This window comes from Desmodus rotundus, chromosome 4 (assembly GCF_022682495.2).
Source record: "Desmodus rotundus isolate HL8 chromosome 4, HLdesRot8A.1, whole genome shotgun sequence".
NCBI classification, from domain to species: domain Eukaryota; kingdom Metazoa; phylum Chordata; class Mammalia; order Chiroptera; family Phyllostomidae; genus Desmodus; species Desmodus rotundus.
This window is the reverse complement of record NC_071390.1, coordinates 157,433,050-157,449,557: the sequence shown is the minus strand read 5'-3', so window position 1 is coordinate 157,449,557 and position 16,508 is coordinate 157,433,050. Positions and strand designations below refer to the sequence as shown.

General features: G+C 40.5%; 2 protein-coding genes across 5 annotated transcripts in view; one reads left to right on the top strand and one right to left on the bottom strand.

Moving 5' to 3' along the window:
* The window catches only part of PDS5A (PDS5 cohesin associated factor A), a 110,365-nt gene extending 103,824 nt beyond the window's left edge, over positions 1-6,541 (bottom strand). For 2 of the 4 annotated variants that reach the window (XM_053922064.1, XM_053922067.1), the window contains exons 1-2: positions 6,398-6,541; positions 5,357-5,534 (exon numbers count right to left, since the gene is read on the bottom strand). In XM_053922064.1, the coding sequence (XP_053778039.1) occupies positions 5,357-5,494 (138 nt within the window). In that variant the 5' untranslated portion in view covers positions 5,495-5,534; positions 6,398-6,541. Of the gene's footprint in view, positions 1-5,356; positions 5,535-6,192; positions 6,329-6,397 lie in introns of those variants that run through there. The other 2 variants (XM_024573847.3, XM_053922066.2) reach the window with 2 other exon arrangements.
* N4BP2 (NEDD4 binding protein 2) overlaps positions 1-16,508 on the top strand; it is a 212,197-nt gene that overhangs the window by 60,747 nt on the left and 134,942 nt on the right. The window lies entirely within an intron of this gene.

Sequence of the window (16,508 nt, the reverse complement as noted above, 5' to 3'; positions counted from 1 at the left end):
GGCTGGGGGAAGGATAGAATAGAGAGTTATTGTTTAATGGGTACAAAGTTTCAGTTGGGAACACAAAAAAGTTCTGGGATAGATAGTGGTGATGCTTGCACAACATTGTAAATCCACAGACTGCACACTTAAAAATTATTAAAATGGTAAATTTTATGAGAGATATACACACACACATATATATGCATATACTGTGTGTGTATACATGTGTGTATACATAATATACATATCACAAAAAATTTGATGTTTTAAACCACATGATTTCGGGTAGTTTGTTACAGAGCAACTGAAAAACAGTATAGTTCTATACAAATCAAGTCTAAAATAAAAACTGTGCTGCACTAAGTATTACTTCACCAACACATACTGGCTTTATGTTAGGGCTTGATTTTAAGAAATTTTGCCTCTCCACTTAATTTTTTATTTCTTAGCAGAAACTTCTATATTAATACAGATATTAAAATATATGATAATTTAGAATTGAAATTACATATTGGATTTTATGTAAAATTAACATATTATGTGACGATTAGGGATAAATAAATGTCATTTGTGGAGGTGAAAAAAATTACAACCAAACGAAGGATTTCTGGGGTTCACCTGGAGGAAAGAAAAGGGAAAGAATTTATGGCCTTCCTGCCCCTCATCTATTCCTCCCCCTCCTAACTTAGGTTTGATGAGAAAAGGGGGATGCCCTACATTAAACTAAGCCTACCATATCCTAATTCCTACTAAACTATCAAACAGGCCAGGCCAGACTATAGAAAGCAGAAGTGAAATTGTGGGGAAGAGGGAGAATGGTTGACACAAAGAGGTTACAGACAAATGAAACAAAACCCCACAGAAGTAATACCTGATAGGAGAAATATGGGGGACATCTTCAGAACAATAAACCCCTATTATTTCAACTTCCCTAATTCTTAGCACCAAGGTAGTAATTATTTTGATTTGATTCTGTGACATAATAAATATAGCTGATTTAGGTATGGAATTGTAGCCAGAGAACTGTCTAGAGCACCGAGCTCTGAGACCAGGTAATAAGAATCAGATATTAGAAACAGATTTTATCCTGCCCATTCCTCCCTCCCTCTAAAAACCAAGGCTTATCAAGGTCCTACCAGTTCCAAAACAGCAAGAAAGGAAGGAACAAAAAAATGTGTTTGGCACACAGTTCTGTAGTAATACATGATCAGAGATAAGACTGTCTATAATCAACTGTGGGCAGAATCACATAATGGAACTTTGTAGAACACTGTTCATAGGTGTATTTTGAACATGTTATAAAATGTATCAGACATGACCTCTGCATTAGTTTCAGAACCTTTAACTATACAGAAGGAAGGCTATTTGTGAACTATAGACCTTCATGCTTACTGATAACATTGGTAGCAAACTGTCTGCTGTCCTTCCAAAACAGCCAACAAACTTTTTACAGCTTTTAACATTTCTGTCAATTAATTCATAATTGTAGCTTATCTAAGTAAAAAAACTGTTAATGACAATTTTCAGCTTTATGTGACTAGGTTTCTTTTACAACCTCTCAGACTCAGTTTCTTCATCTGGAAAATTAGAATAAAACCAAATAAACTCTAAGCTACCTTTTAGTTCTAAAATTCAAAATATGTATCTTATCATCTCTGGTATAGATAAACTACTTAGTTGCATTGGGTTGGCCAAAAAATTAATTTTTTTCCATACAATAAAAAACACATTTTTTCATTTTCACCAATAATTTTATTGATTTAGATATTCTGAATATGTTGGCTATCTCTGGCATGGTATAACACTGATTGTTCTCAATCAATGTTTCAATTTGATCACTATCAACTTCAACTGGTCTACCTGACCTCGGAGCATTGTCTGGTGAGAAATCTCCAGCACAAACTTCACAAACCACTTTTGACACACTCAATCAGTCACAGCACATACACTGCACAAATCTTTTTTTTTTTTGTATTTCAGTATTATCTTGAAATAATAAAGCATAATATGCTGAAAATGTTGCATATTTTCTTCCATTTTCAATATTAAAATGGCTACATGTAAATTCACCAATTTTGATAAGTTTATTAAATGATGCTGATATGACAGCTATCAAAATACAATCTAACAAAATTATTTTGCATGAAGTTAAGGTAACTAGGCACTAATAAAGACATCTTATGGAAAAGAAAAACTTTTTGGCCAACCCAATAATTCAAAATATTTTCAAATTATGTTTCAATTTCAAAAATAAAAATATTTCTCTAATCCAATATTAATTCCAAGTATTTATGTGTTCATTCAACTAATATTTGTTGAACACCCAATTATGTGCCAGGCATTAAACTTGGCCCTGGGAGGATGCAAAAATAAATAGGTATGGTACCTGTATTCACAAAGCTTACAGGGACATTGGGGAGACAAACCAAATAAACATACGCATCAGTGTAATATCACAACTATAATAAGTGATATGAAGGAGTTAAAAGAATATATAATGGAGAATACAACAGAAAATATATTATATACTTACTCTTATAATAGAGTTATAAGAGTACATATATAAGAGATTTCCCTTAAGAAGAACAAATAAATGACAAATGAATTGACAAGAATGGTATGTATGGCATACATAACGTAGAATCTTTCTAGGCAAAAATAAACATGGCATGTTCAAGGAACTGACAGAAGACCAGTGTGACTGGACATAAAAAATATTTAGTTCCTTAGAAATCAAAACTTCTAATATATGAAAAGCTCTTCAGAGACATACTCTAAGAATTATTTTCAAGGAAGTTTCAAAGCATCACAATAGTTTTCTCTAATGTTAAAAAAAAAGCTGTCCTAGGCTTTGCTGGGTAGCTCCATTGGTTATAGCATCATCTTGATATGTCCATGTCATATCAAGACATTGTTCGATCACCACTCAGGGAACATACAAGAACCAACCAATGAATGCATAAATAAGTGGAACAACAAATCAACGTTTCTCTCTCTCTCTCTCACCCTTAAAAAAAAAATTGCTGTCCTATATGTCCCTGCAAAAGACCAACTAACTCTCATTGATTCCCTTTCCTTTTCATTTATTGTTTTCAATTGCATAGTAAAAACCACAACCGCTTAATTCTACTTCTTAGATGAAGGCAGCTCTAAGAGTAAAAATAAATATGATGCTATTATTCTGGCTCTGCCACTAACCCTATGACTGATCTTGTTAAATGTTATGGCCACTTTGGGCCTAACTTTTGTCATCAGTAAATAGGGGGAGTCTCAGAATTTCTCTTAAGAGCCTTTTAACTCTAAAATTATGTTTTCACTGTAGAAATGCTTGTTCTATTCTTTAAACTGAATAGAATTAGACAAATATCTCTGAAGTCCACTGACCAAGATTTTATTTGCCTTTAAGCCCTCTTTGTATTTATAACGTATTTGAACATTGTTGCTATGTTACAATAATAATAAATCACTGAATAAAATCTGCTTAAGGATCTAAAACATAAATTATCAAAAATATAGTTAAATATTATTTAAAAAGCTACACTTCAAATGAGACAGTAATACTTTAACTAAACAAAGATTCCTAAAAAGTCAAACTGCTACTGCCAAAATAGAAAGACAGGAGGAAGACAAAATATTAAAAACTCATCAGAAAAGCAAAATTTTAGCATAGGACATTCCAAATGATTAATATGCAGGTCAATTTTAACTTCCAAAAGAACTCAATAATTTTTCTAATCCAATGCTCATTCTAGACTTGGTTCACAGTATTTCTGACATTTAATCTATTTTCAAGTGGAAATGTAGATATAGTCATAACTTTTTAAACCAGATTATCCACCACTAGAATTCAAGTTTTTATATTCTTCATATGAATGCAATAAAAGATTCATAAAATTTTTACTTAACAGTATTATATTTTATAATTTTTCAGCATCCCCAAAACTGTCAATATAACATTAAGAAACATCAATTAAGCACCTCATTCTTGTATAATCTTTAGTATCAAGATTTATTTTAATGGGAGGTATTGTGTACCTTCAGGAGACAACAAATAACTAGATTTTAAACATTAAACTACAGGAATACTTTAAATAAGCCCTGGCCTGGTACTTGGTTAGAGTGTCCTCCCCATAGCCAAGATGGCAGGTTTGATCCCCAGTCAGGGCATATACAAATACATAAATAAATGGAAGAACAAATAAATGTTTCTCTCTCTCTCTCTCAAATCAATACAAATTTTGTAAAAAAGAATCCTTTAAATATTCATTAAGCATTCACAACATTGTAAACATTTACTAGGCATTATACAAAGCTCTAAGAACAAAGAAAGGGGCAAGATCATTCCCTAAAAATACATTTCACCAAGGTAGAAACACTGTCAACATTGTATCTTCCCTAGCCTCCATCCACGTGAGATTCTAAACTTTGAATCTCTTGGATCATTCCTTACCTCTTTATTCCCACTATCTAGCCCTATTTCAAGATTTTAATACCTTTCATCTAGATTATTATTAACAGTTTCCTAACTGGATTCCCTACTCCAATCTAGCCAGTTTTGACAACCAAAATATCTTCAGCATTGGCAAATGTCCTCTGAGGGGTCAAAGACGCCTGGGTTTGAGAACCACTGCATCAAGTTGATCCCTTAACAAGAATAGAATCTCTTTTGCAAGGCTGTGGCCACAATCTATGCCCATGCTACACAGCAAAAAATTGACCAAGGTAGAGCTGAAACTTCCAATCTTGACCTTAGGACCACCATGCTTCAACTAAATACCTACTCATAAGCCAATTCTCTATAAAAGGAGCCATAATACTCTTTCTTACAACCCTTTGAACATGTGAAACTAAAACATCGCCTTACTTCAAGCCTGAATTTTGAAAAGTCAGTACCCCTTTCAAAGTTTAACCATACTACATACACATTTAAATTTCTGGATATTGTAAAACTGTGACACTTTTAAAAATACTTTTGTACCTAAATCAAGTCTCTTCAGAAGCTGATGAAAATAGAACTTCTTAGACTAATTATTACCTACATTTAAGATTTTAAGCTACTTTGAATCGTATTCTCATAAATATTTCTAGAAAAAAACGTTAAAAGTTGAATTCTTATGCTTAAAAAAACAAGATTAAAAACACACACAAACACTCCTTTTCATTTCCCATAATGGTTATGTCTCCCGCCAGAACCTATTATTCAAAGATACATCCAAAATAGACACCACCTTTCCGACGGACTGAACGAGGAGGCGATAAGCTACCTTTAAAAAGCCTGGGAGGAGACGCTCTCAGGCCAGGCCTAGCAGAGCACTAACACACAGGAGAGCACTTCCTACCACGCACGTCTGGGGGGGGCATTCTGTCCACCCACCTTCAGTCGCTTGATCATTTCGTCGGTGGTGATCTTGTCCGTGATCTCCTTCACCCCCGGCGGGTAAGCAATCTTCCCGTCTGCACTCCCGCCGCCACCGAGGGCAGTGGCAGACTTGGGCTGCGCGGTGAAGTCCATCCTGGGGGACAACTTTTCTTTCACAGTCCTCTACCGGCCTCTATCGGTCAGAAAACAAAAGTTCAGCGCGAAAGGGGCGACTTTGTAACCTCTTTTTTCATTTCAAAAATCTCTAATCTGCCGAGGGCCCTATCTCCCGGGAGGCCGGGGACGAGGCGGCAGCCTCGCCACCCGCTCCCTCCCCGGGCTCGGACCCCGGCGGCCGCCGCGCCGCCCCCACCCACGCGGGCCCCAGGCCCCCGGCCCCCGGGGCGGCTCTCCGGCACCGCCGCCGCGGCCGCGGGAAGCGCGGAGCGGCGCCAGGAGTTTCCCATTCCGCCTTTCACAATGAAATCCATCCCCAGGCGCCGAGGTCCGAAGTTTGGCGGCCTCGGGAGTCCGGCGTGGCCCCCAAGGCCCCGGCTCCATCCGAGGGAAGCGCCGAGTCCCCGCACGGCAGGTCCCCTTCGGGAAAGGAGACGCGAGGCCTATAGGGTTCGGCTTAGGCCGCAAAACTAGGGGCCAGACCAGACCCACACGCAGCCGCGGCTCCCGGGAACGAACGCCCTTGCCAGGCCCGGCTCTGGGACCTCCGGCGTCCCCGCCACGCGCCCGCCTCTCCCCTGTCCCGCTTCCCCACCCCCGCGGGAGCGGAAAACAAGCCGCCCTCCACCCCAAGCCCCACGCAAGGAAGCGGCTGACGCGGCTCTGCACTTCACATTTTGTTCCTTCAACTTCGGCTAAGGGACCCCGGCGCCCTCCGTCGCCCCCGGCCACCAGGCGCCGTCCCGCGCCGCCAAGGCCTCACCGGCACCTCCGGGCAGCCCCGCCGGGCCTCGGTCCCGCGCCCCCACCCCCCGATCTCCCCTTCCGTCCCCTCCCTTCACCAGCCGAGGGCGGGAGCCGAGCCGCCGCCGCCTTTACCTCCTCCTCCTCATGCGGGCGGAAGGTGCATCGAGCGCCCGGGCCTCTGTCAGGTGGTTGCGCCGCCGCCCCTCGCCGGGCTGCACACAAAGCAGCTTCGTGGGTCCCGCCGCCGCCGCCGCCGCCGCCGTCGCCCGCCCCGGAGCGGCGCTTGGGCTGGCGGAGCCGAAGAGGAGCGGCCGCCGCGGGGGGAGACGCGGGGCGAGTGTGCGCTGGGAGGGGAGACACTGCCGCTCTCCGTCTGGCCGAGGAAGAGCAGCCTCGGAGCGGGCTCCTCCGGGACCGTGCGCGCCTGTGTCCGCCAGGGACCCCCCGCGGCCCGCCCGTCCGCCCCTCGCGCCGGCCGGGTCCGCCGACCCGGACCCGGACGCCCCTCTCAGCGGCGCGCGCCCGGCGACCCGAGTCCCCCGGAGCCGACGCCTCGCACACACACCGGCCCGTCACGCGAGCGGCGCGAGAGCACGCGAGAGCAGGGCGCGCGCCTCGCTCCCACCCCTTCCTCCGCCGGCCGTGCCTCCGCCTCCCTCGGGCCCGTGCCTGCCGCGCGTGGGACGGACAGCGCCGCCACCCGGTTGGCGCCAAGACCTGCGGCGCGCAGCGCCCCGGGGAAGCCGGGACGCAGAAGGCGAGCAGAGGCGGAGCCCGCGTGGCGGGAAGCGAACCGGGTCCCGGCTGCGCTGGGACGGCGTGCAGGACTAACAGAGCTTTAACCTACGTCGCAGAAATCAGTTCGTGACTTTGGGGGTCATCCTGACGGACGTGGACAGAGCTTGTTGAAAGACGGTTAATTACTCGATGAAAATGAACCGATTTCCTCCCTAGGGACAGAAGGTCTGCAAACGGAGGAAAAGTTTTGTAACGTGGCACAACGTGGGCTACCTCATTCTTGTACCTTCTGACAATCATCGGAGTTAGCCCTCTCCTCTTTAGATTTCTAAAGTTAATATTTTGAAAGCTGTAAAATATAAAAATAACAGAGTCGAGTGGCTCGCAAAGAAGGGTCTGAAACAAGTTCCTGGGATCCACTCCCAAACCGTGGAACCCAGAAATAAATACGTTTAAAAATTAGCTAGACTCTTGTAAATATGGAAGAACTCTCTCTCTCTCTCTCTCTCTCTCTCTCTCTCTCTTTTAATCCTCAGGGGAGGACATGCTTACTGATTTTAGAGAGGGAGAGAAACATTGATCTGTTGCCTCTCGCAGGCACCCTCAACTGGGACGGGCCCCTGGCATGTACCCTGACAGAGAATCCCACCTGCCACCTTTGGTTTAGAGGACGACACTCCAACCAACTGAGCCACACCGGCCAGGGCATGGAAGAACTCATTTTTTTTAATGTTATAAATATACCAAAGAATAACTTTTTCTTTCATCCAGAGGAAAATCCAGTGTAGTGGGTTTGGGCAATTTAATGTACAAAGTTAAGCAAATGAACCTCAGAAGCACGTACATAATTAAAAAAAAATAGACTTGGAAAAAAAGGAAGTAATATGAAATAGCACTCAGCCTCTTGAAAGTGACAAAGGCCATAGTATAAAATGATATGCAATTATCCATTTAAATTATTCTTGGTAGATACCCATTGGTTTTTTCCACATCATTTACTTGATCTTAAAAATATTAAAGGTACTCACTGTCACTGAATTGATTTTTTGGGTGTCACACAAGACAGATCTCAGTTATCTTGGAGTCTAACAGTGCCACAGTTGCTGATTTGCTAGAACTCTGCCTAAAGGCCTATGCTTTATTCTTGGGCAGTTAGACTAGTTGGCAGAATCCATTCAAGATTGTCTTTATCCAAACTATTAAAATGCCCAAAACCTACTCTGTTTTTAGGCTGTGTTTTTTAAAGGTCATTTAAATAAAGAGTGATGCTTTTTAAAAAATTTTTTGTTTTAATTTTTATTGTTATTCAATTACAGTTGTATGCCTTTTCTCCCCATTCCTCCATGCAAGAGTGATGCTTTTGCTGGGTGGCTGGTTAGCTCAGTTGGTTAGAGTGTGGTGCTGATAAAGGGTGATGATTTTCATTTACCTATTATTAAATGGAGTTTTGTATATGTCCACAAATTTTAATTTTATACAACTTATTATTTTGTTAATATTGTTTGAATTTATGATATTGAAAGATAGTAAATTCCCAGGATCAGAACACAAAAATAAATTTATATTATTCTAAAATTTAGGAATTCTATTGTTAGATTGCTAACTTCAATGTCTCTGGTTGTATTTTGTTTGCTTTTTTCTTTTGTTGATTATGTTCAAGTTAAAGGTGAGATCATACAATAGCCAGAGGGGAGTGGGGAGGGGATAGTGGGGAGAGGGGTTTTCAGGAACTACTATAAAGGACACATGGACAAAACCAAGGGGGAAGGGGGAAGCAGGAGAAGGAGGTGGGTTTGGCTGGGGTGGAGTGGAGGGGTGGGGAGAAAATGCACACAACTGTAATTGAACAACAATAAAAACATGTTTAGTAAAAATTAAAATTAAAAAATAAAATCTAGGAATTCTGAAATTTGTTTTTACTTTCTTTCTTAAACATTTGTTTCCACTTAACAGTAAATGAGATAGAATCATTTGTGCAACAATTATTTTAAGAGGGCCTCGTATGCAAAGCATTGTTTTGGGCACTGACAAAAATTGGTAGTAGGGATGTAGACAAAAATTGCTGCCTGCCTTGGTGGAACTTAATTTGTTGGGAGAGAGATAAACGAAATAAATTACTACGGAGGCAAACAGAGAAGATGGGGGGGTGCAGATGACACATAACCTTTCAGGCCTTTGGCCTTTGTCTTCTACTCTGACTGAAATGGGGAATTATTGGAGTATTTCAAACAGAGAAGTGACATGATACGATTTAAGTTCTATGAGCTAGGCCAAATTACATCATTTCTTTTTATTTTTTAAGTATATTTTACTGATTATGCTATTACAGTTGTCCCATTTTTTTCTCCCCTTCATTCCCCTCTGCCCTGCACCCCATCCCACTTGCATTCCCCCACCTTAGTTCATGTCCATGGGTGGTATATGTAAGTTCTTTGGCTTCTCCATTTCCCATACTATTTGTAACCTCCCCCTGGTCTATTTTGTATCTACCATTTCTGCTTCTTATTCCCTGTAACTTTCCCTACTCTTCCCCCTCCCCCTACCCACTGATAACCCTCCATGTGTTCTGTATTTCTGTGATTCTGTTCCTGTTCTAGTTGTTTCTTTAGTTAGTTTTTTTTAGGTTAAGTTGTTGATAGTTATGAGTTTGTTGTCATTTTACTGTTCATAGTTTTGATCTTCTTTTTCTTAGGTAAGTCCCTTTAATATTTCATATAATAAGGGCTTGATGATGATGAACTCCTTTAACTTGACCTTATCTGGGAAGCACTTTATCTGTCCTTCCATTCTAAATGATAGGTTTGCTGGATGGAATAATCTTAGATGGGGGGCCTTGTCTTTCATGCCTTTGAATACTTCTTTCCAGCCCCTTCTTGCCTGTAAGGTTTCTTTCAAGAAATCAGCTGAAAGTCTTATGAGAACTCCTTTGCAGGTAACTGTCTCCTCCTGTCTTGCTGCTTTTAAGATTCTCTCCTTGTCTTTCATTTTCATCTTGGGTAATGTAATGATGATGTGCCTTGGTGTGTGCTTCCTTGTGTCCAACTTCTTTGGGACCCTCTGAGCTTCTTGGACTTCCTGGAAGCCTATTTCCTTCACCAGATTGGGGAAGTTCTCCTTCCTTATGTTTTCAAATAAGCTTTCAATTTCTTGCTCTTCCTCTTCTCCTTCTGGCACCCCTATGATTAGGATGTTGGAACATTTAAAGTTGTCCCAGAGGTTCCTAAGCCTCTCCTAATTTTTCTGAATTCTTGTTTCTTCATTCTGTTGTGGTTGAATGTTTATTTCTTCCTTCTGGTCCAATCATTGATTTTGAGTTCCAGTTTCCTTCCCATCACTGTTGGTTCCCTGTACATGTTCCTTTATTTCACTTTGCATAGCCTTCGCTTCTTCCTCTATTTTGTGACCATACTCAAGCATTTCTGTGAGCATCCCGATTACTAGTGTTTTGAACTCTGCATCTGATAGGTTGGCTATCTCTTCACCACTTAGTTCTGTTTTTAGAGTTTTGATCTGTTCTTTCATTTGGGCCATATTTCTTTGTCTCAGGGCACCTGTTATGTTGTAAGGGGTGGAACCTTAGGTATTGGCCAGGGCATGGCAACCCATGTCCCTGCATTGTGGTGCTGTATGTGGAGGAGGTGTCCGAGAAGGAACAATGCCAATTGCTTGGCTCTCCTCTGGCTTCAATAACTTCCCCTAATACCCACTAGTAAATTGGGCCCTTCTGGAAGATTTCTAGGTGAGTGGGTTTGTGTATGTTTTAGGATGCTGTGGGTCTCTCCAACAAACCCTCCTGTGAGGCTGGGAGTTTCTCCCACTGCTGCTACCCCCACAGGTTTTTACAACCATAGGTTTTGATGTATTATTTCCCCACATTGGAACCCTGGGTTGCGTGGTCTGTCTTGCTCCCTACTTGTTCTTCCCAGTTTATCTGCACACAAATGGGGGACCACCCAATCTGCCAACTGCCGCCTTGCCCACCCCAGTCACCAGCCGCCGTGTTGGCATGTGTCTTGTCTGTCTCAGCTTCTGGTCTCCACCCCTCTTTCCAGTCTGAATGAATGTTTACTCTTTAACTCCTTGGTTGTCAGACTTCCATATAGTTCAATATTCTGACAGTTCTGGTTATTTTTGTTTTTAAATTTGTTGTTGTCTTTCTTTTGGTTGTGCGAGGGGGCAAAGTATATCCATTACACCTCCACCTTGGCTGGAAGTCCCAATCATTTTTCTATGCCTAATTTTCTTCATCTTTAAACAGGGACAACAGTTTTTATTTCAGAAGGTCATTGTGAGGAATAAATATGTTAACATTTATGTTAACATTTGTAACATGCCTAGAATAGTAACTGGCACATACTAAACGCTACAAAAGTTTTTTTTCCTGTTCTTTTTTTTGTTTGTTTTTTGATTTTAGAGAGAGAGGAAAAGGGGTAGAGAGAGAGAACATTGGTGTGAGAGAGAAACATCAACTGGATGCCTCCCATATGTGCCCTGACCATCACTTGAACCTGCAACCTAGGTATGTGCCCAGACTGGGAATCGAACCTCCAACCTTTTGGTGTATGGGAGTAACATTCCAACCTATTGAGCTACACCAGCTACATCAGCCAGGGGTGACATTCCAACCTATTGAGATTATATATGTGTGTGTGTATGTATGTATGTGTGTATGTATATAAATATAAAGAATTAGTCTAGCCGCTGGGTTGAAAATAATCTATAGAAATAGGGTACCCAAGTATAAGACAACCTGAAAAATTTCAAGGAGAGATGGTAATAAGAACCAGGTAATATCAGTGGAGGTGATGAAAAATGGCATAAGAAAAAGAGAGGAGTCAAGAAATTAAGGATGACGCCAAAGTTTGAGACCTGAGTAATAGGATACTGTAACCACTAACTGAATAGGGGAGGACTATGCTTGGAGCAGATTTAGGGTGAGGATGTCTTTTAGATATCCAAGATATTTAAAAGTTAATTTAATGAATAGTTACTGAGCTCTGGCACCAGGTAGGGCATTGTAGTAGGCATTGGGGAATATTTAAAAAACAAAGACGAAGTCCCTGTCCTTGTAGGATCAGAATCTATTGGAGGAATCAGACATTCAATGAACCATTATTCTCCCAAGGCTGTGATATATTCTATAATAGGGATTTGAACTACATTGTCTGTGAGCTTAGAAAAGAAGTGCTATGGTAGCTTCCCAAAGGAAGGAACATTTGAGGCTGGGCCTTGAATGGTGTGTTATTGTGGTGAGTAGTTGTTGTGGGTAGGACAATAGCTAATAGAGATAACCACATGTGAGCAAACACCTTAAGGTGAACTTAGGTAATTACGTGCAGTTTGGGGGGGAGGGTGGAGTTTGGTGTGGTTAGAGCAATGATTGAATAAAGGAGTGGATTTGTGAGCCTTACTCTACTGCCACATAATTACAATCAGCCCCCAACCTATATACACACATCCAAGCATACAATTTATGTACAGAATGATATCTAATTCAGCTTCAGAATAAATCCCTAAATCCCTATTTCAACCATTTATTCCCTAAATCCCTATTTCAACCATAGATTCTTCCTATATAGGAATTCTAGATCCAAATTCTAGGACAATTCTGTCTAATAGAAATTTCTGAAATAATGGAAATTTTCCACACCTGCATTGTCCAGGAGAGTAGTCACGAGCCACATGTAACACTACAACACTTGAAATGTGGCTACTGCAACCAGGGAGCTAAGGTTTTAATTTAATTTATTTTAATTTAAATTTTAAATTTTAAACAGTCATATGTGGCTAGTGGCTACTGCATTGGACAGTGCAGTTCTAGGGTATAAAGTTTGTAGAAGATAAATTATTCTCATAGTGAATGCTGTAGATATTGAGCACAGTGACAGGTTAAAAGGATGAACTGGGGTAATAAGAGACTAAAGCCATTTATAGTGAAAGTGAGCTAAGGTAAAAATATAACCAAACAGATAAAATTGCAAAAATATTTAAGATATTTAAAGCAGTTTAAAAAATATGTTTATTCTATTTATCTGAAATTACTTACTTGGTTTTCAATTTGAAATGTAACTTGAAGAGACCCCAGATGGCAGAGGAGATGTCAGAGACTAGCTGGAGAGAAGCCTTATATCCACAGACAGACAGTAGAAGCAACATCACAACAATGAGACTGGTAAGGAGTGTGGAAGAGATACAAGAGTGCTGGCTGGGCTCCCACAGGTGGCAGCTGAAGATCTGGAGGGATATTTCAGTGGTTAGGGGGTTCCCCCTGAGAAGTATGGGGTACAAACCCCAACCTGAGCTCCCCAGCCTACAGCACCAGAACAGGGAAAGGAACCCAAACAAGACAGAGCTATGAAAAGCAGTGGGGTTTCTGTCTGCCAGGGAGAGATGGCTGGAGATACAGAGAGCCTCCAAAAGGCCAATGCACAAAATTTTGTTTGCGGATAGATTTTTCAGACAGAAAATCAACAAGGAGACAGCGACTTTAAATAACACACTAGATCAAATGGATTTAATTGATATTTTCAAAGCATTTTGTTCCAAAGCAACAGAATATACAGACTTTCAAGTAAACACAGAATGTTTTCTAGGATAGCACATGTTAAGACACAAAACAAGACTTATAAACTTAAGAAGATTGAAATTGTATCAAGCATCTGACTACAATGGTATGAAACTAGAAATTAGTCACAAGAAGTATACTGAAAAACACACAAAGACATGGAAGCTAAATAACATGTTATTAAACAATGAATGGGTCAACAACAAGATCAAAGAAGAAATCAGAAGACATCTTGAAACAAATAAAAATAAGAATACAACAATCCAAAATCTGTGGGGCACGGGGAAAGCAATTGTAAGAGGTAAGTTCATAGCATTACAGGCCTGTCTCAAAAACAAGAAAAAGCTCAAATAACAATCTAACTTTACACTTACAGGAACTTGAAAAAGAACAACAAACAAGCCCAAAGTGAGTAGAAGGAAGGAAATAATAAAGATCAGAGAAGAAATAAATGAAATATTGTCTTAAAAAAACATACAAAAAATCAATAAATCCAAGAGCTGGTTCTTTGAGGAGATAAACAAAATTGACAAACCAGACTCATAAAGAAAGGAAGAGAGAGTACACAAATCAAGTCAGAGATGAAAGAGGAGAAATAGCAACTGACACCAAAGAAATACAGAGGATTGTAAGAAAACGTTATGAATGACTATGTGCCAACAAACTGGACAACCTGGATGAAATGGATAAATTCCTAGAAACTTACAATCTTTAAAAACTAAATCAGGAAGAATTAGAGAATCTGAATAGACAGATTACACCTAGTGAAATTGAAGCAGTAATGAAAAAACTCCCAACAAATAGCCCTGGACCAGATGGCTTCACGGGTGAACTTTAGCAAACATCCTGGGCTGTAATCAAAACAGCCTGGTACTGGCATAAGCACAGGCATATAGATCAATGGAACAGAACAGAGAGCCCAGAAATCAACCCACGCCTATATGGTCAATTAATATAATGGACTAAAGACAATCTTTTCAGTAAATGGTGTTCAGAAAATTGGACAAATACATGCAAAGTAATGAAACTAGACCACCAACTTATACCATACACAAAAATAAACTCAAGATGGATAAAAGACTTAAGTGTAAGTTGCAAAACCATAAAAATCCTAGAAGAAAACATAGGCAGTAAAATCTCAGACATCTCTGATAGCAATATTTTTGCCGATATGTCTCCTAGGGCAAGGGAAATAAAAGAAAAAAATAAACGAATGGAACTACATCAAAGTAAAATGTGTCTGCACAGCAAAAGAAACCATCAACAAAATGAAAAGGGAGCCCACTATATGGGAGAACATATTCAGCAATGATACATCTGATAAGGGATTAATTTCCAAAATCTATAAAGAAGTTATACAACTCAACACAAGGAAGACAAACAATCATTTAAAAATGGACAGAGGAACTGAATAGACACTTCTCCACAGAGGACATACATATAGCCAATAGGCATATGAAAAGATGCTCAATTTCACTAATCATCAGATGCATGCAATTAAAACCACAGTAAGGTATCACCTCACACCTGCCAGAATGGCTATCATCAATAAATCAACAAACAACAAAAGGAGCACTGTTGGTGAGAATGCAGATTGGTGCAGCCACTGTGGAAAGCAGTATGGAGCTTCCTCAAAAAATTAAAAATGGAACTGCCTTTTGACTCACTGGTCCCACTTCTTGAAAATATCCTAAGAATCCCGAAACACCAATTTGAAAGAAAACATGCACCCCTATGTTCATAGCAGCGTTATTTACAACCACGAAGATTTGGAAATAGCCCGAGTGCTCATCAGTAGATGAGTTTATAAAAAAGCAATGGAATACTATGTGGCTATGAAAAAAGAAACTCTTACCTTTTGCAACAGCATGGATGGACCTAGAGATTATTATGCTAAGTCAAATAAGCCAGTCAGAGAAGGACAAATACCATATGATCTCACTTATACATGGAATCTAATGAACAAAATTAATTGATTAACAAAATAGAAACTGGGCATGGAAACATGGAATAGACTATCAGCTGTCAGAGGGGAAGGAGGAGAGGGGGACTGGATGAAAGAAGGTGAAGGGATTAGTCAAAGGACATGTATGCATAACCCATAGACACAAAGAACAGTATGGTGATGGGTAGAGGAAGGGGGCTGGGGGCTGGGGTGGAGGTGGGCAAAGTGGGGGTGGAGGTAGGGGACATCTGTAATAGTGTCAACAATAAAAATAAAGAAAAAATAAGGCAAACTCAAGAAATTGAAAAAAATTATAATTTAATATTTTTGAGGTAATATCCCCCAAAATCTCCTGATATTTTTTCTAATAGTAGTAGTACAATAAGAAATTATTTGGAGCTATATTTTATACAGATGTCACTTTGCAGCTCTTTCTCAAGTTGCTAATAGTAGGACAATAAATGATTATAAGACTGCAAGAATTTTCAGAGTAATTAAACTTTGAACAATCACACTACAGTATTTTTTGGAAAGACTTTATTTATTTATTTTTAGAGAGAGGGGAATGGAGGGAGAAAGAGAGGGAGAGAACCATCAATGTGTGGTTGCCTCTTTCACACCCCCTAGTGGGGACCTGGCCTGCAACCCAGGCATGTGCCCTGCCTGGGAATCGAACCAGCGACCCTTTGGTTTGAAGGCCAGTGCTCAGTCCACTGAGCCACACCAGCAAGGGCACATTACAGTATATTTTTATGAAGCTTGGAATGTAGCTTCCTATTTTTTATGATTAAAATAATTAAGAAAGTAAACTTATGACAAATACTTCTTCACTATAGTAAAGGCAGAAGAGATTCATTTATCAAAATGTAATAGAGAGGATAATCTTTATCTCCCCTCCTGGAAACTCTCAGGAAAAGTGTTCCTATCCTAGCCCTATGTTTTCTCTCTCTCATTTCTTCCCATTCCACACCCCTCCCCCCCCCACCCCCCTCCCC